The 24,455-nt window shown below is 41.8% G+C and overlaps 2 protein-coding genes across 8 annotated transcripts in view; one reads left to right on the top strand and one right to left on the bottom strand.

Moving 5' to 3' along the window:
• Positions 1–8,227, top strand: part of LOC123957429 (amyloid beta precursor protein binding family B member 2) — a 33,800-nt gene extending 25,573 nt beyond the window's left edge. For all 6 annotated transcript variants that reach the window (XM_046030208.1, XM_046030209.1, XM_046030210.1 and 3 more), the window contains 5 exons: positions 2,527–2,602; positions 5,411–5,491; positions 5,622–5,737; positions 5,874–6,056; positions 6,444–8,227. In XM_046030208.1, the coding sequence (XP_045886164.1) occupies positions 2,527–2,602; positions 5,411–5,491; positions 5,622–5,737; positions 5,874–6,056; positions 6,444–6,620 (633 nt within the window). In that variant the 3' untranslated portion in view covers positions 6,621–8,227. The remainder of the gene's footprint in view (positions 1–2,526; positions 2,603–5,410; positions 5,492–5,621; positions 5,738–5,873; positions 6,057–6,443) is intronic.
• An 11-nt stretch (positions 8,228–8,238) lies between these two features.
• Positions 8,239–24,455, bottom strand: part of LOC123957431 (putative methyltransferase NSUN7) — a 21,816-nt gene continuing 5,599 nt past the window's right edge. Inside the window, exons 3-13 of one of the 2 annotated variants that reach the window (XM_046030216.1) lie at positions 22,322–22,380; positions 19,714–19,841; positions 19,474–19,626; positions 18,714–18,897; positions 17,582–17,813; positions 16,948–16,986; positions 16,186–16,287; positions 14,647–14,782; positions 13,890–14,013; positions 9,413–9,659; positions 8,239–9,019 (exon numbers count right to left, since the gene is read on the bottom strand). In XM_046030216.1, coding sequence (XP_045886172.1) covers positions 8,613–9,019; positions 9,413–9,659; positions 13,890–14,013; positions 14,647–14,782; positions 16,186–16,287; positions 16,948–16,986; positions 17,582–17,813; positions 18,714–18,897; positions 19,474–19,626; positions 19,714–19,841; positions 22,322–22,380 — 1,811 coding nt within the window. In that variant the 3' untranslated portion in view covers positions 8,239–8,612. Of the gene's footprint in view, positions 9,020–9,412; positions 9,660–13,889; positions 14,014–14,646; positions 14,783–16,185; positions 16,288–16,947; positions 17,092–17,581; positions 17,814–18,713; positions 18,898–19,473; positions 19,627–19,713; positions 19,842–22,321; positions 22,381–24,455 lie in introns of both variants that reach the window. The other variant, XM_046030215.1, reaches the window with a different exon arrangement.

Here is a 24,455-nt window from a genome sequence, read left to right as displayed (position 1 = left end):
AAGACAATTTCAAAGGTTTGATTTGAAGCCAATAAGAGAATTCTCTCAATTATGTCCATCACACTGCTCTGCAGCAATGCAACAGCCCAACTCTCCTCAGATCATTATTCAGAAGCTGGATTCACCCACTTGTTCGCTAACATACGTATGCTTACTTTTAATTGTCTGGTTTTAGCTTGAGAGAGCTTTTAGCTTGAAGCCAAATCGTTGGATAAGCCAAAATCTAGAGGAATATTGTCGAGATGATGTTTGACCACTGACATTAATCCTGGAACTTACTCTTTCCTTCAGATTGCAACATGAAAGATCAGACAGTCGCATTAAAGTTACATCCACTGCACTTGATAATGTTACATTAGCTCACCTTTTGCAAATGTCAGCATGCTGGCCTACATGTTTTTGTACTTGTTTCCAGCAGTGTTATTGCCGCTTCCTGTCTAATTCTCAGTGGACTGTACAAGAATTTAGTCCATAGAACAGCTAAATCACCTTCTGAACAAGACATATTTTGGGCGACGACTGTTTTACAGATCAGGATCCACTGTTCCATAGAGCAACATTTTTGTCCAACGACTATTAAAAATGCATCAGTGAGCCACACTGTTGCACTGGGTGTGCATGTTTTGAGTCAATCCCACATACCCCATCCTGCTGCCAGGAGTAATCACTAGCAATTGTGTATTAATCCACTGCTGAAAATAGTCCATAACAAATGTTCTATTTACTCCAGTTTGAGTAACGTTTGCTAAAAACTACAGTGGTTAATAGGAAATACTGAGCCTTTTAAAATCATACATTTCCAATCCTTAGCAGGAACAAACTTACTTATTAAGAGACAGACTAATTCAATGTTGGTTTAGTCTTTTTATGGGATTTGTTGATGATAACACACACATACAAAATAACACGTAAGCTCAATAAATACTTTAGTATGAAGTCTTGTCCAGCCAACTACAACAAACTGACTTCTCCAGTTACACACAGTACTTGTACTGATTTCTGTCATGGCTATGAGGAGTGCATTGGTCAACTAACATAAACAAGGCCAATAAATGTTTTACTTCTAGCCAATGTATATTGCAGTGTAATGGTAATATATAATACATGAAGACCCTTGACACAACACATACACAGTGGAGAAAGCCTTCTCTCTCTCTCTCTCTCTCTCTCTCTCTCTCTCTCTCTCTCTCTCTCTCTCTCTCTCTCTCTGGCACACACATAGCCTTCTGTACACAAAAAAATGGTCTGTCCTCAGGCCAGCAGTGGCCTTGTAAAGGATGAATCTACCTGGAACTACAGATCTTTTCCCTTAGAGGCATGTTGCCCTATTTAGAAAGGAACGCTGATTTTTCTGTTATTAATTTATTTTCATTGCCTACTCCAAATTAAAGGAAGAGTGTGTATCTGTATGTCTATGTGTGTGTGACCATGACTCCTCACAGCACCCATTTTAAACATAGTGGTAGTTTTCTCTTTACTGCAGTGGAGAAACTTGGTGACCCGAGTCTTGCAGCTGCGCAACGCGCTGAGCGGGCTTCCTCTGTGTGTGTGTGTGTGTGTGTGTGTGTGTGTGTGTGTGTGTGTGTGTGTGTGAGCGAGAGAGAGAGTGTGTATGTGTGCATGCGTCTTCTTGCATGTTCCCTTGTGAGCAGAGTTGCAGACTCACCATAGACTTTGACTAATGACACCTACAATTAATCAAGTATCTGTAGCAGCTCGGTGCAGGGGCTATGCAGACTATTCAAGACTTTTTCAAGAGTCTGTATACTGCAGCAGAGAAGCAGTAGGAAAGAAAAAAGAGAACAATGCAGCTTCTGTTGAGACTGTTAAATTCAAATATATAATTTCAAAGAGAACATTTTTTCAGGATAAAGCTGGTAATATTCTGTATTTTTCTTATTGTCAACAAATCCCTTGAAAAGATAAAAAGCATCAATGAATTCATCCCTATAACACGTGTCACCTGTGTAGCCTTCTGTAGCCTGATATAGCTTATTCCACTGTGACATGAAGCTTCATTGTATCCAACAACAATTAAAAACACATCAACCAGCTACACTGTTGCACTGGGTGACATGTTCCAATTAACACAAGCACTGTAGTTTATTTGGAGTCAATTCCACATGCTGCTGTAAACACACTAGCACACCTCATCCACTGCTGAAAATAGTCCCTAACACATACACAACTTACGCCTGTTTGCTGACAACTACACGGCTGGAAATTAACCTTTTAAGATTTACACCTTCGGGACAAACAAGTGGGTTTGGGGCTGACAGAAACGGACAACACATTGTTGGTTTTGGTATTTGCATGGGATTTTTTGACCAAAACAAAAATATCACCAGTTGTTTCCTTTCAGTTTTATTACTGTGAGACAGTCTAAGCTTATTTGACCCCTGTTGTCTCCCATTTCAACCATACCTTTCCTTCTCATCCCCCCTCCTTCGTTTCTCTCATTTTGTCCCGTTCTTCCTGTGTTTTATCCTCCTCTCTCTCCGTTTTTTCCCCTCTCCCCTCGTCTAGATTATGGCTGAAAGGAAAAGTGCCAAGGCTGCAGCTGGCAGCTCCTCCCAGAACGGCTCCGATGTACCCCTACAAGGTACACACACACACACATGCACGCACATCTTTTTCTTTGAGTCTTGCAATTTTGTAGTTCCTTCGTGAGAGAATTGGATTTGTCAGCCACGTGCTATCTTCCCTGCTGTGGTTTCTTGTCTCACATTAAGGTATTCCTCCACATCTGAAACCAAGTATAGTAGATGTTTTTTAACAAATGACCTTATCGCCTCAGGAGCGACTGTGAACATTTGTTAATAGAAAAGATAGCAGTGTTTGGTTCAATTACACTCAGATAACGCTGACTCCAGAACAACTGCTCGCTCCACAGTCACTGAGCTTTATCCTCCCAGCGCAAATTCCATTCACTGTTTCCCACCGCTTGTTCCTCTCGGTCTCAAGTAATTATAGGAAGAAAGAGAAAAGGAGCCAGCACAATTCATCCTCCGCTCTAACTTCAGCTGGTGTGTGTATATGCTGAGCATTGAAGGGAAAAGAGCTCCGGCATCAGAATATAAAAGAACTACATCGGCTCTTCACTTACAGAGGCAGTCGACCTCATTAAAACCCAATTAGTGTTTCTTTGAGGCAAAGCCTGGTGCACCACAGTGCCCATCGCAACCCCAGGATCAAAGAACTTATTGGTGAAACATGCCTCACATTTTTTAAAGCTATAACTTGCTTGAAGTCATAGTCTTTTAACTGAAAAAACAGTTGGTATCCAGTGAGAGGCATTGCCCTTGCACTGGCTGAACCAATCCAGTAGCTCTACAGGTCCATTCACTGCAAAGCCAGCTCATGATGGAAAACAGTTCTTGTTCTGGCCTGGTTTAAATCTCTTCAGGGTGGATGGGACTGCGCAATCCCGTGCTGGGACACATTTTAGGAGATTAGCACCGAATGATTTGGGACGAGTGCCAACGCTGGGATAATGGCCCTGCTGTCCTCATCGGATCGGGCCTGTCTGAGCTCTACTTAAAATATGGAATGAATGTATGAAAACATCTCACTATTCATGTAACTACTGTTTTCAGAGCTTTAGCAGCACATACTGAATGTGTGAGATATTAGGGACCTTTTTTCATGGAGTACACTCATGAGGTGAATCCAGGCAAAAGCCATTATCCCCTGATTGATTTCCCTTATTCAGTCCATACCGATCACACGCAAACGAGTTCATGATGAATTGTTAACCCTGAAATTCAGTAATATAATAAAGATGTGGATTGTGCAAAATGAAAAGACGTGGGCTGGTTTATCTCTATTTAAAGTTTAACACCCCCTGAAGATTGTATTTTTTTTGCTGACCTCCAACTTCTCAACTTGCTGAAGTGAAGTGAAGGGGTACTCCAGGACATGGTGACATGGTTACAGGTGCAACAAAGCACATTTATTAGATGCTGGATGTGGTCAGAAGTGAAAAGGGTTTGAAACATTCAACCAGAGAGGGCATCCAAACAATGCTGTTCAGTCCGGTGATTTTATATCACTACGTATACAATTTTTATATGATTATAGCATCAAATGATTTAGATATGTCAGTGCTTACATCGCACTGTGACAGTGTCTTTTTTGATAGAAACATCTTAAAGATCTGTCTGGGTCAAATTGATCACTATAAGCAGACGATTATTCTAACCATTTTTTCCCCGTTTTCGTTATTTCTCATGCAGATTACTATCTTATTGACATTTGTAAATTTACCAGATGAATATAAAGTAATGAATGTTTTGCTTCGCTATTTACTGAATTTTGTTTCAAAATACCCTGCAGCAGTATTTCTGTATTAGTTTACAGTAATACAGTACAGTACTGTATATACAATATAGCTTACTGTAGTAATTATAATTAAGCTACAGCCTAAAACAGATTTGTGCTGTTTTTTAAATATATAATGTCAGTAGCGCAAATAAGTGGTTTCAGTGTATTTCTAAATTTAAAAAAAAAGACAAAGAGGGCTGAAAATAAAGGTTGTCAATGCTGAACTGGTAGGAGCATTTGAAAACAAAGACCTATTCATAAAATATTCAGATTTTGATTAATGTATGAGAAGATCCAAAATGAACACTAAGCGGACTACTTGATGATTACTCTAAGCAAATTACTTGTAGAGGAATGATTATGTCCCAAGCGTTTTCAATTAAATAAAATTCAGTTTTCTTTATATAGCGTCAGTTGATCCATATAAGCAGTTGATCCCATTAACTGTAATCACTATAAGCGTTTTCCACTGTATAACAAAAGATAATGGAGTGGTGCAAAGTAGGAAATATTTGGGGGGCATTTCGTGTCTTTATGATTGAACACTAGCGATATGACACAAAACAGGGTGAACAAAGTGTCTTTCAGCACATTCAAGGATGTCTTTAAACTCTGTAGTTAAACATTAAACCACTTTTCATGTTTTGCATATTACCTTGTAGGATGTCATTTCAAGCTTATGTAGCTAATTGCATGGTGTGTTAATAGCGAGGTCCTGAGGGTAAATGATGTTAACTTCTGCGCTGATTGAAATGCAGGTGATACAACATCTTTGATCACCCTCATTCACTCTGTATGGCAATCTTTCCTGCCTACAGGCCATTGTATAAACAGGCATAGCTGGGTTTTCTTGCAGACAAGAAATCTAGCATCCTTTTGTGTGAATATATTTTTTATGCCCTAACCGTGTCAACAGCACCCTAAAATATTAAAATATTCACCAGTGTTTGTTTATTTCTTTAGATTAAGCCAATTATCATGTGTGGACTCTAACTATGTGTTAGATGTTGTTGTGTGATAAAACTCCCTGCGGGCGATCTGTGCCTGTTTAAATGTGTGTGTGTATGTGTGTGTTTTCTCTCTGCAGAGTTTCCCATGCCAAAGACGGAGTTGGTGCAGAAGTTCCATGTGCTGTATCTGGGTATGACATCTGTGTCTCGCCCCATAGGTAAACCTGAACAAACACTGAAACCCGTACAGACAACACCATCATAACACATCCTGCATCCCATAATAAATAAATAAATTCCATCGCACACTGTCTCACTGTTCAGACTCTCCTGTGTTTTGTCCTGTAGGTATGGACATCATAAATGGGGCCATAGACACCCTCATATCCACCACAGGCAAAGAGGACTGGACTCCTGTGATACTGAGTATTGCGGACACAACTCTGGCCGTCATCAAAGAAAAGGCATGGGACTTTCTGTTACTGTCCTGAGGAGTAAAAGAAAAACAAAAGATTTGAATGTGCTTGTTGATTAAAGAGGAAGCTCTTATAGGGCAGAGTTTAGCGCAGATCTGATTCTCCTCTTGGCTGTTCTGTGCAGGAAGAGGAAGAGGAGGCGTTGGTGGAGTGCCGTGTCCGTTTCTTGTCCTTCATGGGCGTGGGACGGGATGTGCACACGTTTGCCTTCATTATGGACACTGGAAGCCAGCATTTCCAGTGTCATGTATTCTGGTGCGACCCCAACGCAGGCAGTGTGTCTGAGGCTGTGCAGGCAGCGTGTGTGGTAAGTTCATATAACAATTTTTGTTATGAAATGTTGAAGAGATGATTTTATATTTGTTGTTTTGTTGTGTCACTATTCCTAAATGAATTTTAAAAGAAGGATTTGGATTTAAAGGAATAGTCCAACATTTTGAGCAATACACTTTTTTTGCCTTCTTGCCGGAGTTACATGAGAAGATCGATACGGCTTTCATGTCTGCGAGTGGGTTCAATATTCTAATGTAACTCTCATCAAGAAAGCAAATAATCACTTTCCAAAAATGTGAAAAAGTATTCCTTTACAAAAAGACGCTCAAACTGCAGATAACGTACATCTTGCTTAATGCTTTCTTTCCTTTAAACCCAAAACCCAAATGATAAAAACTCATCTAATGCTCTTCTTCCTCAGCTGCGGTATCAGAAGTGTCTGGTGGCACGGCCACCCTCCCAGCGCGCTGGCTCCTCCACCTCACCCTCTCCAGACTCGGTGACCCGCCGGGTGACCACCAGCGTGAAACGTGGCGTCCAGTCTCTCATAGACACTCTGAAAACCAAGAAACAGCCGTCAGAACTCCCCCAGCAATGACCGTCACCAGTGACCACAGCACCCCCCAACACACAACCAACCCCCCCCCCCCCAGCCGATGCCTGGATGCCACTCACTTTCGACACGTCAACACGTAATAATAAGTACCAGCCATGGTAACCAATGATGTACATATATCATAAACACCACCACAGATGAAGGAAAGAGGAGCAATCATCCAGTATGCCTGATGATAAAAAAATATATGTAACAAGAACACTTAACTGTTTCATGAGGAGAAATTGAAAAGCTGGTGTCACTGGTTGAACTGGATGCTGTGTCAAAGTAGAAACCACCTGCTGGCTTCATTGGCCTTTGGATTTCTGGATTAGTTGATTACTTGATCAAGCATCCTACAGACAGGACACAGGATTACATTTCTATTAAAAGAGACTGGTTACTCAGTCTTCTTTCATGCGCTGTCCCCTGCTGTCAGTCAGCACAGCTAAGCGCTCCTGGACTGGACGCCTGAGATGCCAGGCTGCGGGGAGCCTTGCAAGGTGTCGTCTTGCTGTGGTGGGAATTTGACAGGTGAATAAGAAAAGACCAGACCAGACAAGACCTGTCAAATACCTGTCAACAAGCTCCCTCCCACCAAATGTTTTGATCCCTTTGATGTGTGACAGACTTGAAACAGACAAAAAAAAAAAACTTAACATCTCCTCTGAGGCTGAATCAAGTGATTGTAATGATGAAGTGTTTGTAAATGATTGTATGTTGGTAGGGAGAATTTAGGGCACAAAACTTGTAGATATGAGGGAGAGATGAGGTGTTGGGGACAGAAAATGAGACGGATGTGGGTTTTGATTTTGCATGTTTTATTGATTGAGATGTGTTTTGTGTTGATGAGTTAATAAGGGTCTCGGTAAGAACAGTGAACACACAAGAAATTGATGCTCTCAGCACAAGTCATCTCCACTTGACCATGACTGGATTTACACTGGCACAATAAAAATCTGGCCTCTTTCTACCCATACCTGAATAAAAGGTTACTCCCTGCCACATTTATACAATTACAGTTAAGGATTCTCAGTCAACAATTTTTACTTTCCATTCCTTGATGGATGAGTAGTAGTAAAACTGAGTTTAAAAGCTCAAGAATGTTGCATTGCTTCTGTTCAAACTTAACCTCCTCAGGAATCTTTGTGCACCCTCCCAAGATTTATGTGGTAGCAAGAAAGTCTGGATCCAGGCTTTGGCAGACGTGAAGCACTCGTGGCTATATGAACTGTGATAAACAGTAGTTTGGCCTGCTTGGACAGCATGGAAAAGATCAAATCTGTGCCAGACAGTATGAGTTAACTATATTTTCTCTTCCTCAGTAAATCCAGCCAGTCTAGTCCCACTCACAAACAAAACATACGCACACACAGAAGTAAAAACATCTGCCGTCACTGCTATCAAAACCTTTACACTGCTCCAATGGCTCGGGGCCACCACCTGCACTTGACATTAACTCTGCGAATGCAGTCCGATCTAAGTGAAAAAGACACACACCCTCGAAACAAAGAAGAGAGATGCTGTAAAGCATTTCAGTTCTGTTCTTCACTGATCTCTACACCATGTAAATGTAATCTGTTGTGACAATAAATCCATTACCAAAAGAACGAAGAAGTAGTAGCTTCTTGAATATGTCCTTTAATTTTTTCAGGTCAGTGGAACCCCATGTAATAGCTATTCATCATGCAGTGACATTGAAATGACATTGGCTCAGCCCAATAAAATCCGCAGTTTGATTAGATTCTGGCTATGGCAAGGTTGTTCTTTATGGCATGCAAAAACACTGTGATAATGTCATTGTAATAATGACAAGTAATAATGGATCTAGAAGTATTTAAGGTGACTTACATTTTCAAAAGCTCTATGTAATTTGGCAGTTCAACAACGCTGTATACATGTTGGTGTTATACTTACATACGACTGACTTTATTTAGGCAAGCATCTGGCACAAAAGTTAATACTTCTTTTATATTTGTGTTGGCGTTTGTGAGCTCAAAAGGCCGGAGGCCGGGATTTGACCATAACATCCTTGGAGAGACTACCACTGGAACGGGAGAGGGGTACAGTTGGAGCTGGGGTCCTCCACTTGTTGTAGTTGTAGCTGGGGCTGGGGCTGAATCTCGTTCGGGCGTGCTGAGGTGGGAAAAAGTTGGGGAAGTGAATGGGAGGCAGGACAAGCACCACAGGCTTCAGCACCTCCTGATGAGGTCTACGGGGACGGACAACCAGGGCCAGTGGTGTAGCAGGAGGAGGAGCGGGACACAGACTGGTGGTGGAAGTTGTAATATTCAATACAGGGGAGGTGCTTTTCTTGGATGTGCTGTTTTCTGGCTTGGGGGAGGAAGAGGAGCTGGACACAGTGTTCTTCGAGGCCTGCAAGTGTAGTGTTTTGGCTTTTCCTGAAGGACAAAAACAATGAGATGGAGGTCAGGGGGAGAGGACAGAAAGCTTTGAGAAAGAAGCTAGGGATGAGGAATTATAGTTCAAAACATTACATGCTGGACTACTTCTGTTCAATCCAAACTTTCCTTGCTCCAAAATCTTAAAGGAATAGTTTGACATTTCGGAAAAATGTGCTTTTTCGTTTCTTACCGAGAGTTAGATAAGACGATTGAAACCACTCTCATTTTGTAAATATGAAGCTACAGCCAGGAGAGCCCTAGCTATGATACCATTCTCAGACATGAAAGTGGTTACTCTCAGTAAGAAAGAGAATAATTGTATTTGCCAATGTCTCTTTTAATCAGCTGTATGTAGCCCTTAAGATACAGGACTGAAGTAATCATTCCCACCTTGGGATGACTGCCGCCTGTTAGCAAATTCCTGATGTCGACACAAAGCAGTGCTGTTGCTGCGCTTGGTTTCTTGGTTTTTGGATTGAATACTGACAGAGAGGTGGGTGCGAGCATGGGTTGTTTTTGTCATCCTGTTTGTATGTCCATGCTGCTCTTTTCTGTCGGAGCCGATCCTGTCCAGTATGCCTTTGGCATTTGCCCTGATAAGCACTTCATGTGGTGCCTCTTTGACCACTGGCTCAGGCTGGTGAGAAGGGACAAAGCAATATCATTTATTTACTATTTTAATGCTTGGGTAAAAAAGGTATTGGTGAATAAAACATATCGTATACTGAAGCATACAGCCAGTCTCTCTCTAGGCTACACATGACCTCACTAACTGACAGGCCGCCCAGAAGCTTTATCAAAAAATACTGTACATTATTTTATTAAATTTGAAATCTAGTATCACAGTATGTATGTATGCTGATACAATGCATTCTCTGCCCTAAAAAGTACATTCATCATATAGCCACATTGTTCAAGCGTCAAGCTAAATAATATAATCAACAAGGGATGCAATAAAATATAAATGTATTTTTTTTTTTTAATATAATTAATAGTCTAGGTTCTGCACACCATATGTGATACTGGTAAAAAAAAAAAGACAAAGGGAAAGTAAAGGAGAGGAAAGAAGAGGAGAGGGGCCACCATGTCCTTGGTTCTGGCTGCTGGGTCACCTGCTGTCTCAGCACCAGCCCACACAGCAGCCTACTGCTCTCCTCAACACCTGAATTATTCACAAGCACAGTGTACACTACCGGGACATGCAGCCTGTGTGGGTTTATGTGTGTATTTTGTTTTTAAGTGCTTGCTTGTCTGTTAATGCAAATGCGTATCTGTGTTTGTACAAGCTGTCTGTAATTCTTTGCAAACAGGTATTTGTGCATACATACTATTAACTGTGCATCTGCATACGAGGAGTGTGCATTTTGCACATGTGTACGTACTTATGTGTGTTGATAGAGTCCCACAGGTAAACATACTTTAGAAGCACCGCTGTAATGCAGTCTTTGGTGGACGCTCTGAACTTCATTGATGCTAACTCATACAGACAGAGGACGCTGAATTATTCAACAGACACTCTCCCCTTGCCTCCCTTTCTCCCCCTCACCCCTGTAAATCTCACTTCCTCTCCATCTCCACTAACCAACTATGCCATTCTCTGTAAATTTCTCATTTCCTTCGACACTGCCAAACTTAGCTGCCACAGCGTACCCTGGAGCTGAACCCATTCTGTTTCAATACTCGCATCCAAAATCCTTACCAATAAATCTTGGCAACTACATCCAAATTTATGAAACTCACCCCTAAGCAATGAAGAAAACAAAGTCAAAGTGAAAAGTGTGGGTTTCTGAATTCCCTATTAATATTGTGCAAAACCGTCCTTCAGACTTCAGAGGAAAGTCCACCTGTGATGTGTTCTGCCTCCGCTGGAAATTAGGCCAGAAACACATCACTTGACTGTCTTTATTGTTCCCAGCTGTTTCTCTATGGAGGGCTCATAAAGAAATTTACTGGGCGCCGCTATGACAGTCGATGTAAGCCAGCATTCAAACACTTATATAATTGCTATTTTTATGGGGCTTTCAGAGTGCCACAATAACTTTTGATTAACTGAGTTTATTAGAGGTAGGGAGGAAAAATATCCTGTTTGAAGCACCATTACAGCAGTTGATTATCTTTTCATTCCTATCTGTGGAGGTATAAAACATGATGGATGGTTAGAGGGGAACAGACACCACAGTGAGATAGAGCTTCGTCACACCCGATGGGGGTAAGATGGCTTAATAACCCCGCACTGGCTTCATAAGCATAAGAGCTGATTTCATAATGTGAGGGAGGTATGTCGTAAACGTGGGTATGTTGTGGATTATGAGGATGTGGGGAAGCCCAGTGATGAGAGATGCTGATGCACCTTTACCAGCCCTGTAGATCAACTGCAACACACTGCACCTATAGCCAGGCAGAGCTGGGCTCACGCCCTGTAGCAGTCTTACTGTCTCACTTAACAACCACCAACAAAAGTAAGAAAGAGGTAGAGGAGGAGAGAGAGTTAGAGAGAAAGAGTCAGTTGGTCGTAGAAAGGAGGGATGAGAAAACTGAGAGAGGGACATTACAAAGCAATAAAAGGCTGTGACTTGAAAACTCAATTGACTCAGAGACAGAATCAGCGTGAATCCCAATTATTAGTGTTCATAAAAGAGTCAGAAAAGTTATTAGAGCGCTCCTTTCAGCCACAGTTGTTGCTGAAGCGTCCACAAATACCCACATTTCACCCTTCTACAGTGTATATTTTCAAAGCATAATTCATTCATTCATTCATTCATAGAGAGGCATTGGTGGCCCAAAGGTTGGAGAAGCGAGCTTATGACCGGGAGGTCGCCGGTTCAACCGGCAGGATAAAATCTGGATGTGGAAAGCCCTCCCTCATTTACCACCACTGAGGTGCCCTTGAGCAAGGCCTATAACCGCTGCTTAGGTTGTACCGGGCAGCTTCCAGGTGTGAATGTGGTCAGCGCCTTCCTGCAAAAGAGAGGCTTCCTCTCAGTGAAGCTCCCCTGAATAAATAAAGGTTAAAAAAAATAGACATATTTACACAAAGTGGACTAGATCCGATTTCACCCTGTTCTCCTATTTGTCTTCTCCTTCGGGAAATGAAATCCAAGATGAATCCTCTGCTCTAACTGCATGCTCAACTGAAGTGCTCTCACACCTCTCATCTCATCCCCAGTTACCTGATTACTATTTCTAAAGCTGATTTTTTTCCCATTTCAGCATTCGTTCACACTCATCCCGCAACGTTCTCCTCCTACATCTGACAAATTCTTTCTGTTCCCTGATTAGATTCGGACAAGATGCCTGCGTCTATGACCCAACATTCTCATGTCTTCTGGCAGTCTTTCTTTTTCTACTATTGTTTTTCGCTCAAGGGATTGACCAAGTACCTGTCAGTCTAATTTCCACCCAATCTCAACTTCAGTAGCCTGGGTCCTCGGCTTACCTTCCTCTTTTTGCCTTAACAAAAAGACATTCAAAGGGTTCTGTTTCTACACGTACAAGACAACCATGCATCAGTTTCCCAGTGGATGAATTTTTTTTGACAGATAGCAGGCAGCGTAGTGTTCCTGCGTCATCATAATTCCCACACTTGTCTTAAGGCTCACCAATCAAACTTCCATTACCTTGTCTGTTGTGTCTGCATCTGTGTGTATCATGAGAGACCCAACTTAGTGATGGCTTTTTAGGTTGAGGGAGTTGTTCAGCAGACATAAGGGATCAGGCAGTTTGTTATATATGTAATCATGTGTATAAGAAATTATACTCAAAAGAAATATTTTCACTCTGCAGTACTTTGATCACTGACCAAACTGTGACACAAACATATAACAGTCAGCCAAATAACACTCTGGTATCACAGTGGGAAAGCCTATGGTCAGGTCCAGGGCTAATGTTGGCACTTTTCTGTCATTGAAGAACAGACAGCTTGCCAGGGCCGGATGCTAAATGAGCTAAATTTGTCCCTGCTTGTCTCTTTGGCTGCTCTGCCTGAAAGCAGCAGCAGCGGACTGGTGGTGTAACTTTTTGAAGGAGCTAAAATAGATTCTGTTCAGGAAGTCAAATTATCATGCAGACCATGACACCTTGGGGGAAAAGATCTTGACTAAGTGAGAAATGTAAGTTTTACCAATCCATCCGTTTTTTCAGGTTTCTTTGGAGGCATCGCCTAGACGCCGATAGAGAAACTGTTGTATTGGCTTCAACACTGAGCCGTGGTGGTTGCATCTCAGTATTTTGCATACATGTTACATACATGTGCACTTTAGCTGGACTGCCTTCCTACATCACGCTTCCTTTCTTGTGGTTCTTGTGAACTAAACTTAATAAAATATTAAACTTAACTAAATTGTCCCTTGACTTCCTGGGGTGCTTTCACACCTGCCTTGTTTAGTTCGCTTGACTTGCACTAGAGTTTGTTTCCCCCTTTGGTGCGGTTCGTTTGGGCAGGTGTGAATGCAGAAATCATACTGCATACCAAAAGAGGACTAAACAACGCTTTCAAACAAACTCTGGTGCTGTTCGCTTGTGATGTCAAAGCAAACAAACCAACCACAGGATTTTATGATAGCAGATATGTGATCTGAGCATTATTTCAAAAGCTAAACAGCTAATAAAATCCATCTGCTGACTCCGTGAAATGTGTTCAGCGATCTTATAATTGATCTGTATAAGCCATGTGTAGGCTATGTTTATGCAAATCATTTAGAAACCATATATACTTATTTTTTTCACTTGGTCCAGACCAAATGAACTGAACTACGGTGTGAAAGCACCCTACGTGAATACTAGGGATGCAGATATCGTATTTTTTTGTCAATTCATCAGGATTAACCACTGCTTTACTCTGTGAGGTTTCTGTTTAAGTGATGCTTACCTCTCTGTTGAGAACAGCCAGAAAACAGCCATTGCACTGTTCTGAGGGTTCCAACGTGAAGAAGGGGTCAGTTTCCTCCGGGCCCTCGGCATGGTCAAGAATGCTGAACAGGGAGGTTTTAAGCCTAGGTGAAACACACATATACACAAACATAAAACCTGAGAATACAAAAATACACATAGAGGCAGCTGCTAGAAATACAATTTAACACAAGCCACATTAACTGAATAAATGGACTACTAGTTATGTAGAAAAGTAAAGCCAGTGTGATCCATGCCAGTAATATCACTTTTGTTTTATTTATGCTAGCCTGAGGCATTGCCAGCACAACAGGCCAGCTTACTGCAGAGAGGAGAAAGTCTTGGTATATTCAAGTCTATAGGAATGGTAAACTTCAACAGGTCTTAAGTTCTTCAAACCACACACACACACACACACACACACACACACACACACACGCACACCGAAAAACTATTGAAAAAATATAATGTCTATGAGAAGGCAACCTGTCGGAAAATCTTTTTCTTTGCCCTTTTCGCAGCATTTAGAGACATAAAATGGCACCTTTGATTATATTTTCACTGAATCTCCTTCTGTTCCTGCCTGAGGTGTGCTGAGACTTTGACAGAGGCCTGTCTGAAGGGAGACAGACAAACAACCCAGCAGGCTAACAGACAGCGAGGCAAACAGGCAAAGAAAGACAGAGACAGATGCAGAAAGTGCACCACGGTTCTGAGGTAGAGAGGCAGAGGCTGACCTGAAGTTTGCTTGTTTTGGCTCCCCCTCCTGCTCTGAGCGGGCCTTGGCTTGCTCCAGGGCTCTGCTCACCACCACCTCATTCTCCTCTGGGTATGATGAACAGGTAGAGTATACCACTGCCAAAACCTTAGAGACTGTACAGAAAAAATGTGTGCATTGTATCAACATACACTGTATGTATATAATGTAGACGTGTTGCAGTTCAGGAAAAACTGTGACACAATATCAAGACATTAAAATATAGCTGATTCATTGACATGAGGCCACATCACCAAAACAACAAACTCATTTCATGTTCAATTAAAGCTGGAGGACAGACAAACACCAACTCATTCAGTGAAAAAGTTTCTTCCTCTCATTTTATGACAATTAATTTTGATTATTCCAACTGAGCCATCCTCCTCATCAAGCGCTCCCTTTGAAGAAATGGGTTGTTGAATATTAATTTCTTCGTACTGTTTACGTACGTACATCTTATTCAACTGCTGCTGGCTTGTAGATTAGTGAAGCCATCGGCCGTTTGAGTTTCCTTCATTTGAGCTTTGATTTCTTTCTTGCTCACTAATTACAGCCAGACAGAAACAATTAACACCGAGCTGATAACAAATAAAACCTGCTCAGAAGTGGCAAATCGGCCCCAAACAAATGTGAAATATTGCTTCTAAGGAAGTGGAACTGAGTCAAAAGGACTGAGGTATGAGAGAAACGTTTGCCATTCAGATGTCCTGTTCTACGACACACCCACCTCATAGCTGTAACAATGGAAGTTTGATGTGGTGTGTGTGAGCATTTCACTATGTGTGTGCCTATGCAGAGAGACTGAAATGGGAGCATTGACTCAACCACGCTAAGGCACTCAATACACACCCGCCATTAATTAGCAGTCTTATTAGAAAATATCTACACTGGCAAAAATTCGTAGACGAGGGCCGATCAATGTGAACCAAGGAGCTGGTTTTCATTGCCCCAGATAGAAAGACTCCACGTGCCCGACAAATATGACCCAGACCAACAGAGAAAGAAGAGTACTGAACAATATAAGACACGTCGAGGCTAATGAGTGTATATACGTATATAGCACAACTGAGCAGAAAATCAATGGCTGCAGAACAGAACTGTAACATCTGTATAGAATAGAATACGTGACTCAACAAAGTAGGTCACTCTGTCATATTCAGTTCTACAGTATGTATGCAAAGCTATACAATTCCTAATCACTTGTTTGAAATATGCAAGAAATGCTGCAGCAGACTGGCGCTGACTGGCGCACAGCAACATTAGCATTCCTAATTAAGACTCAGACAATCTCCCAGGAACACCACAGGCTTCAGTGTAATAGCATACGAGATTAGATAATTAGGAAGTATTTGCTTCATTGTGTCAGAGAGGTGAGAGAGGCTGAGCTTGTATGGTGTGTGTGTGTGTGTGTGTGTGTGTGTGTGTGTATGTGTGTCTGTCTGTGTGTGTGTGTGTGTGTGCGTGTGTGTTTGTGTGTCTGCGTGCATGTCAACATCAGAGCAGGTGGTTCGACACTCACACTTCAAGGCATGATCAATATCCTTCCTCTGCTGGGCTACCAGAGCTTCGAGTTTGCTCTGGGCTATGGAGCCCTGGGATAAGTCCTGCAGCAGGTCTGTGTCTGGGAAAACAAAGAAGTGTTTTAGAAGAGCAGAATCTCCGTTTTTATTAACTGATCTGTTTAGAAGTGTTCTCTGTGAGTGTTGGTTACACATCTCATCACAACTCTAATAAATGACATCCATATAGGTAGATGGAAGGACCTGATTTGTTAAAGGGTTAGGATGTGCACTCTATGAGAGACTTGTGGATCATCAAACGTTATGTTTAAATTACATCAAATGTAGCAGTATAGTGTATGATATGGAATTAGTTATTCGTCGTAATGTTCTTCATTTTCTATTTTAACAGAAGAATTCAAGAAATAAACAGGTGTTCGATGGGAAACTGTTCGTATATTTTTTGCTTTAAAACTAAATTAACACTGTTGCTCCAAAACATTTACTTCAATATTTTTATAACAGACCTTTTATGAATGTGTAGAAGAAGTAGAAGGAACAATGCATAGTTTGGAAATTGCATCATTTGCATTCCCAAAATATTCATTTGTGTGCTCATTGTCATGCAGTATGAACTCAGGATGTTTTAAGTACACTGTAGCATGTGCCTCTGTTCTATTTCAGTATGGACACAACAGAGTGTCATGTAGACTGGGTTACCACATGTATTTCTTGAAATCCCCACTTTATGGCTCTGCTTTAGGGCATGGATCGCTATATACCTCCATTCTCTTGAAGTATGAATTCAACCGGGTTGTTGACTGCAGACACAGAACACTTGGGGGTCAACAAGATCACGCACACCCTCTGAAGCCGCTTGTCACCGCCATCCAAAGACTGGAAGTCCTCTGGTATCAGCTTCACATCTGAGCAGAATGCACAGAGTTTAATCATAACTCGCATAATCACAAACATACATTTGCTCAATGCTTAATGTGTGTTCACAATGTCCCGCTATATCTCTTGTAGAGAAATACCTTGCCTGAGGGCGTCTTTTGCAATTATAAAAATGTCAGCTTTGTCACATGCACTTAATTGTTTCCCTAATGACCAGCTGACATGGCAAGTTATTAGTGAATAATATTTACATGGAGTCTCTGAGAATTTGGGGACAACAGCTACCAACTTTTGTTCTTGTTGTTGCCAAAACTCTCTAAATGTCTAAATAACCTAAATCTTTGTTGTAATTGGTCAGCTCATAAATTTCATCATTTCACTTTTACCATAGAACAGTCAGTTGACCAGTGTGACGAGCCGAACGTGCAATCTTCAGTTTTCCATTCTCTTTCATTCAAGTAAACAATACAAAGACACAAACAGATAATGCACTTGTAGACACATCCATGTTGAGCCTACTCTTGCAGCCCATGGCAGTGACAGCCTGCTGTAGCTCCTCCCTCTGAGCGAGTGTACGATCGTTGACACAAACGTAGACTGTGGGCTGGTTGCTGCTGGCTTTATATTTCTCGGCAATAAGGGAGGAAGTGTGGGAGACAGTGAGGCCAGAGAAGCAGCCCACCATAAGAACATCTCCTTCCTCTGGTAGCAAGGAGCACACTGCATGTGGGCCCAGGCTGCAGGATTTATCCTAAAGACACATTGAGTATAAGCATTTTCAAAAAAAAAGACCAACAGACAAGAAGCAGTTTTCTGCACAGAAGCAACAAGGATAAAAAGTTGCACTGTATGATAGCGGTAAACAGAATTGAGGTGTGAACAGATGAGAGAGAAGAGGGAGTTTGGAGCAGCTATCACAGAGCAGGTACTGAGGGGAAGCAAGAGGAGGAGACAGAGCAAAAGAGGAATACAGAGAAAGAATGAGAGCAACAGTGCTGTTAGATTACAACAGAGATGTCCTTCAATCAGTGGGGTCCCCTCTGGAAATAGTGCTGATTGTATCTCTGTGGAACCTCTGGGCTGGTTTGAGTTTCTGGAGTTTTATGGATCCAGATCACGAGGTTTGTCAGGAAAGACAAACCGAGGAGGAGAAGAAGAACAAGGACATTTGAAAAGACTGAAATGCAGAGGAGAGAAAGTGTGATGGAGGCTCATAAAATGGAGAGAGGGAGAGGTGATTAATTAGGCAGTGGTGTTGAATATTTGATTGAATTTGGCTGCAAAATCTGATTTAATTGTGTTGTGGTGCTGTGTGCTGCTTACAGTTTGTATGGCAGCTTGACTTTAATGGAGTAGAAATGAAATGATTAAACCGCTCTCCCCCTCCCTGATTGGAGAATTCTTTATGGCTCAAAGTGAAGTATGGGCCAGATGAGAGGAACTGATGTGAAATATTTGTATCTGGGCAAACTAATCTTAGTTGGCATAAGGGAGCTCAGTCTTATAATCAATTTGAGCAAGTCCATTACCAAAGTGAAATCATAAATATCAGAGAAGATTGATGGGGCTGAACTGATTTCTGCAGATATATTAAAGTCTACAGGGAGTAGGCTCCTCTTGTCAGAAACCTCCTCTCTTGTGCAGCTCGTACCTGGATGATGAGCTTGTGGTCGCTAAGCAGCTTGGTGGAGCACAGCTGAGCCTTCAGTTGAGCAGGGAATACCAGTATATCCCTACAGTGGGGATCCTGGCAGAAGGTATGGCCCTCCAGCTGCTCAATCGATTTCACCCGCGAGAAGCCTGCATTCTTCAGCACACTTTGGACCTCATCAAGGCTACAAGCCGAGGAGAGGAGGAGATAGGAGAGCAGATCAGCGGAGGCCCAAGAGAAGAGATGAGGGAAGGAGAGAAGAAGGTGAGAGGTGGAAGAAAGAGGAAGACTGTCATCATAGATAATAATAGTGTGTAAAATTGCCATGTGGCCTTTTAAAAGGCTTTAACGATAAAATGTGCTGTAAAAGCCATTAAGCTACACACACACACACACATACACACACCGCTAGTCCCAACAGGTGACCTTTACAGTCCCAGAGATCGCTGAGGGTTGTTTCTGATTGAATCTGTCCACATCAGCAGGATTTACACCTAACTGAATCAGCCTGTCGCGGCGCGTTCAAGAACACACATTAGCTCACACATCCATCGACACATACATACACCCACACACATAGTCGAGTGGTTTAATTGGATGTCAGCTGGGCGCCTGGCCCATAAAACATTGGGCAGCAGTCCAAGTTACAGGTCTGTTTGTAGATTGTGTAGAGTTAGTGAGTGAGTGTGGTGTGTGTGTGTGTGTGTGTGTGTGTGTGTGTGTGTGTGTGTGTGTGTGTGTGTGTGTGTGTTCTGCTGACCTGCTCTTCAGTGTGTTGACCCATGCGTAATGTGGAAGACCGCTAGATCTGTCCTGCTTCGTCTTCACACTCTTCGGCAGGATACACTCAATGGACAAGAGATCATGTTTGATCCTGTAGCGGGCCAGAGAGGCTGCCAGCTTGGTTTTAAACCTATGTACAAACATTTCTTCCTTAATTTTTTTTTCCCATTATTATTCCACTCCAAGCTCGGGATCCTTGTTATTTTACTTTCCTTACCTGCGCAGGTAGTTTTCCACATCTCTAACTTCCTGAATTAGCTCCTCCCCCTGGCGTTCCCGTGGGAGAAACTTTCTGTCCTGGAAGTCATAGAGCATGACGGCAACGAGGCTCATCTGATCATCTGGCTAGAGCATAGGAGCAAAAACTACAGTTAATTGGTGACTTCTGTTATAGCAAGAGAACAAAGAATGGTCAGCTGCATATGTGCATAAAACCAAAACAACACACCAAACCTGACATTTGTTAATAGTGTACTGGTGATTACTCCATTTTAGTTACCTAATGAGGGGGTACAGTGCAGTAGCTCAAGGATGTCCCCACTGCTGACACTTAATTAAACATAGGAGGAAGCCTGAGTTATGTCTCTACTGATCCTCCTCTATAATTATCTCCAGCCCTTTAGCTCTCTACCCTCTTTCTCTTTTCTTTCCACGTCTATGCCCCCGCCTGTCTCTCCACCTTTCTGTCCCTAAGGGTGGGGGGGCACCAGCCGCATTAGTGGCAGATGGCGTTCCACAGCAGCAACAGCTTGCAACATCCTCACTACTGGGCTAATGGGCCGAGAAGCTAGAACGCTACAAGGGTTTATGCCGCAGCTAAGGAATTAGCTAGCACTTATTATTCATTCCAGAGGCTTTCAATTTCATTTCGGGAAAGGTCAGTTTCAGAAACAGGTTGTGGCAATGCATTTTTTCTCTCTCGTGCCTGTCCTCTCTAGCTCAAGTTCCACTTGCCCTTTACCAAGGTTGAACCCTTGGGTGTGGGAAAATTCCCAGTCATTAAGTTGCCTGGCAACATCATCCCATGGTGGGAAACTGGCCTACAGTAAACATGCCAGCTGTGTTTAGTCACCTCAGATGCAGGAAAATAATGTTAGCATTGAGGCTAAGCTGCAAAAGACGCTAAACTTGACCAAGGTATGAGTTAAGTATCATGAGACATAAGAGAAATAAGTAAATTACATCACATTAGCATGTACCATTGATTCAATTTCAGTTGATACCATGATGATTTTTAACTTTAGACAAAGCAAACTACTATGTCAGCTATTTTCAAGAAGATTCTAGACGTAATTAAAGTTTCATAAGGCTCATTTTACATGGGGCTTTTTTCATGTTAAATGTGCCAGTGTACCTACTATGTTTGCCTCACATCTACATTGTCACTCAGGTTATTTCCATCCTCCACAGGATTTAAGCTTCATTTTCTCTCTCTATTGTAATCAAATGCGCCGCAGGCTCTTTAAGCACGCAAGTCTATCTATATCTTCATTTTCCATTCTCATTTTTCCACCATACACCCTCATGTAACCCCCTTTTTCCAATCCGCCTGTTCCCTCTCACCCACCCTTTTCTCCTTTCTCTCTCAAGGTTGAACTTTATAGATGCCAGCAGTGTAAAAGGAGGAGAGAGTGAGTTCTAAAGACCGTCTCATTGTGTCTGGGCTTTATTGTCTCGCTAGAGGGATGCAGAGTAACGACCTGCCAACAACACATAGGGAGACCCATTCATTTCACCCAAGGCCATATTTCACAAGGCTACAGTGCGAGTGTACGTGTGTATGTACGGGGTTCGTTTCAGATACATTCATGCGTATTAATGTGTCTCTATATATTTACACCCTCTCTGAAGTAGACATTGCTTGTCTACAATCTGTCCACTCCATGGCAGCTGTGTTTTCTGTTTACACATTCACCACCTCATTTCAATAGTCTTCTTTTCTACCAGCTATGTGCACACACTGTTTTATTGCCATCCAGACTGTTAGAGAAGCCCCCCCTATTTCCACAGCTTCTTTTATGTGGAGTGTTAAAAGTAGGGCAAAAGTACATGCCAATCACCTTCAGAGGATGCCTCTTCATTTAAGTTGCGTTCCTCTACTGCCGCAGGTTCACAGCTGTGCTCAGAATCATTCTTTTATCACTAATCGCATTCAGCACACTGGTTCTAGGACGTATGTAGGATATACACTGTGCAGAATATATTCAAGACGCCACATCCAAACTCACTGCCCCTGGGTTGTTACGGCATTTTGATTCCATCACTAATTAATTGGGTGTTTTGTTTGAGAAAAGCAATAAAGGAAAAGATACGGCCAAGCACATTCTGCCACATAGTAGCTTTTAGATGTGTTACTCCAAAGGGAGCAATTGTCATTGATTAGGGTAGGGAATATAAAAGACATAAGGTGCTTTGTGAGTTGATGAAAGGACTGTACCTGTGTAATACATCAATATTGCTGTAACTGATTAGAGGTCTAGAGAATAGAAAAAAGAATATGAACAGGAGGACATTAATATTGGAGAGCACTGAGTAAAAGCACTGACATTTGTGAGTGAAAGAGTTCAGGAAAAAAAACACGAGTTCTTAACCTTGTGTTTTTTTTCCTTAACTCTTTCAGGTATACACAAAGGAATAGCATGGTAAAATCCAAAACTTAAGCCTAGCTATTCTGAGAATCAAAAGGACTTTTACTTTAGCAGCAAATTCAAAGTAACAGATGTACCTGTCTGTCACACAATGCCAACATGGGAGGGATTAAACGTGCTTACTTCTCTCAAACTACTGCCGCATCAAAAAGTACCGCTCCTATGGAACTCACTTACCATTGGTTGAGTAAGGTAAAAGCAGCTGTCAATCACGATGTCCTCCAGCAGTTCTTGATCTGTGCAGAAATAAAGTTTAAAAAAAAGGTTAGGTAGAAGGATGGAAATGTAATAATGGGGATTTCCATTACTAAGTATGTGTCTGAGTAATAACGATGCACATTAGTGGCATCTTTTATATCAGTGTCTAATTATTCCTACAAAACAACCCGACGCATTCACTTGGCACACAAGATAGAGGCAAAAAGAAATTATGCCTATCCATTAACTGGTAAAAAACATGCTTCGGGGGGCAAATCCACATCTAATGATGAGAACATGCCTAGAAAAAAAGAGAGAAGAGAGATTAAGAGGGGCTCCTAGAGGCACCCCAAATGAAAAAATAATTCAATTAGATTTCAGGTGATTAAACACTTATTTAGTGCCTAATTCGAATTATTCTGATTCTTCATTTACCTATTTCATTAACGGTGTCTGTGGGTGAATGTGTAATCGAAGGACCAATGACAGTGATGACACTTGAAGTAATAAACAGGCTGAATCTAAACATTATCAGTGAAACCAAATATAACAGGCTCGTGTGGATTTCATACCAGACTAGACTGTGTTTGTATGGCTCTTGTTATGTTTATTTTATGCAACAACTGTTAAAGAAAGAAATTATGTAGTGGTGACTTAATGGACACACATGACTGTCTTATTTTAGACGTCTATATTATACATATACAGGATACTATAAAACGTATGTTGGATCTGTTATCTGTAAGATCTTGGGGGAGTTTTTCTTTTCTTCCTTGGCTACACAATTAAATATAGCTTGACCTTCTTTATCAAATCTGGACAGAAGTCTGAAAAAGCCAACTGTGAACTGCGAAGTGGTGAGAGCTGCCTATCAGATATCCAAGTGGTTCATAAAGTCCATTCCCATGCGCTGGCTGTCATATCACGAAGGAAGCAACTGTCTCGCTAGCCTGCAGGATGCTTTTTCTCTGAAATATACAGAAAACCACACACACACACTGATCCCTTCCATTCCCGTCTCCCTCTTTTTCAATATGAGTGAGATGGAGAGACAGTTTTTCATGTTAGGATTAAAGAACAGCTGCTTCCAAAGCCACTCTGCAGTACAGTGTTTGCCCATTACACACTGGAAATTGGAAAAAAGATAATTTCTCTAATGTGGGTGTACTTCTAGCGAGGTTGGAATAAGACTCTTTATGTTACTGCAGAGGAGTAAATAAAAGGTGGAAATTAGGTGCAGGTGTTTGTGTAAGTGTGAAAACCATTAGTTTTAACATTAATATGCGTGTGCAGTATGTGTCCACGACACAAGTGGTTGATTTTTTTGGTTAACTCTTCTCAACAGACACACCTCTAAAGCTGCAAAGCTGCAAATAGGAGGTAAGCCCAGGACAGAGCCCGTCCAATGCGACACCATGGAAACCACAGACACTGCTGTTAACTGATCACAACATCACAAATCATGCCAGACTATACACTGGGTCACAGCCAAATGCACGCTGGGTATAGAGCATGTAGGGCAAGACAAACACACACACACACACACAGACACATCCGCATGCAGTTTAGAGGTCGACCGATTAATCGGTCGGACGATTAATCGGCCGATTTTTGGCATTTTTTAACATAATCGGCATCGGCCAATATCCAAGTATATCAAGCCGATTATTAGGCAGGCGCATCTGTGGGCAGCCTAGTGTTGTCGTGGAACACGTGTTTGACGCGCGCTGCCGCTAGAGTCATTTTCCAGCCGAGTGAGCAGCAGACCTCATCCAGTGCCTAAGGAGCTAACGGTAAGGATTCAATTCTTATTACTCCTTTATATTTAATTAAAAACTTTTGATATGTTACTGCCAACTTCGAGAAAAAACCTGAATAAGACACATGACATTCGGCTAATTTGGATCGTAGTTGAAGTTGCATTATCACAGAAGAGTTGCTATCATGTCACAATAAGTAAGCAATAATTTTGCAATTACAGAGTGAATCTGAGACTTTTATTTGTTCTGTTTGTGTGTCTTATATTTGAGAGGGTTGTCACTCAATGCAGAGAAATAAGTAATAAAAAAGAGACCAACGCACTATAGGCTAGTGACAGACTGGCTTTGCTTTG

This window comes from Micropterus dolomieu, linkage group LG19 (assembly GCF_021292245.1).
Source record: "Micropterus dolomieu isolate WLL.071019.BEF.003 ecotype Adirondacks linkage group LG19, ASM2129224v1, whole genome shotgun sequence".
NCBI lineage: Eukaryota > Metazoa > Chordata > Actinopteri > Centrarchiformes > Centrarchidae > Micropterus > Micropterus dolomieu.
This window is presented reverse-complemented; position numbering and strand designations above follow the sequence as displayed.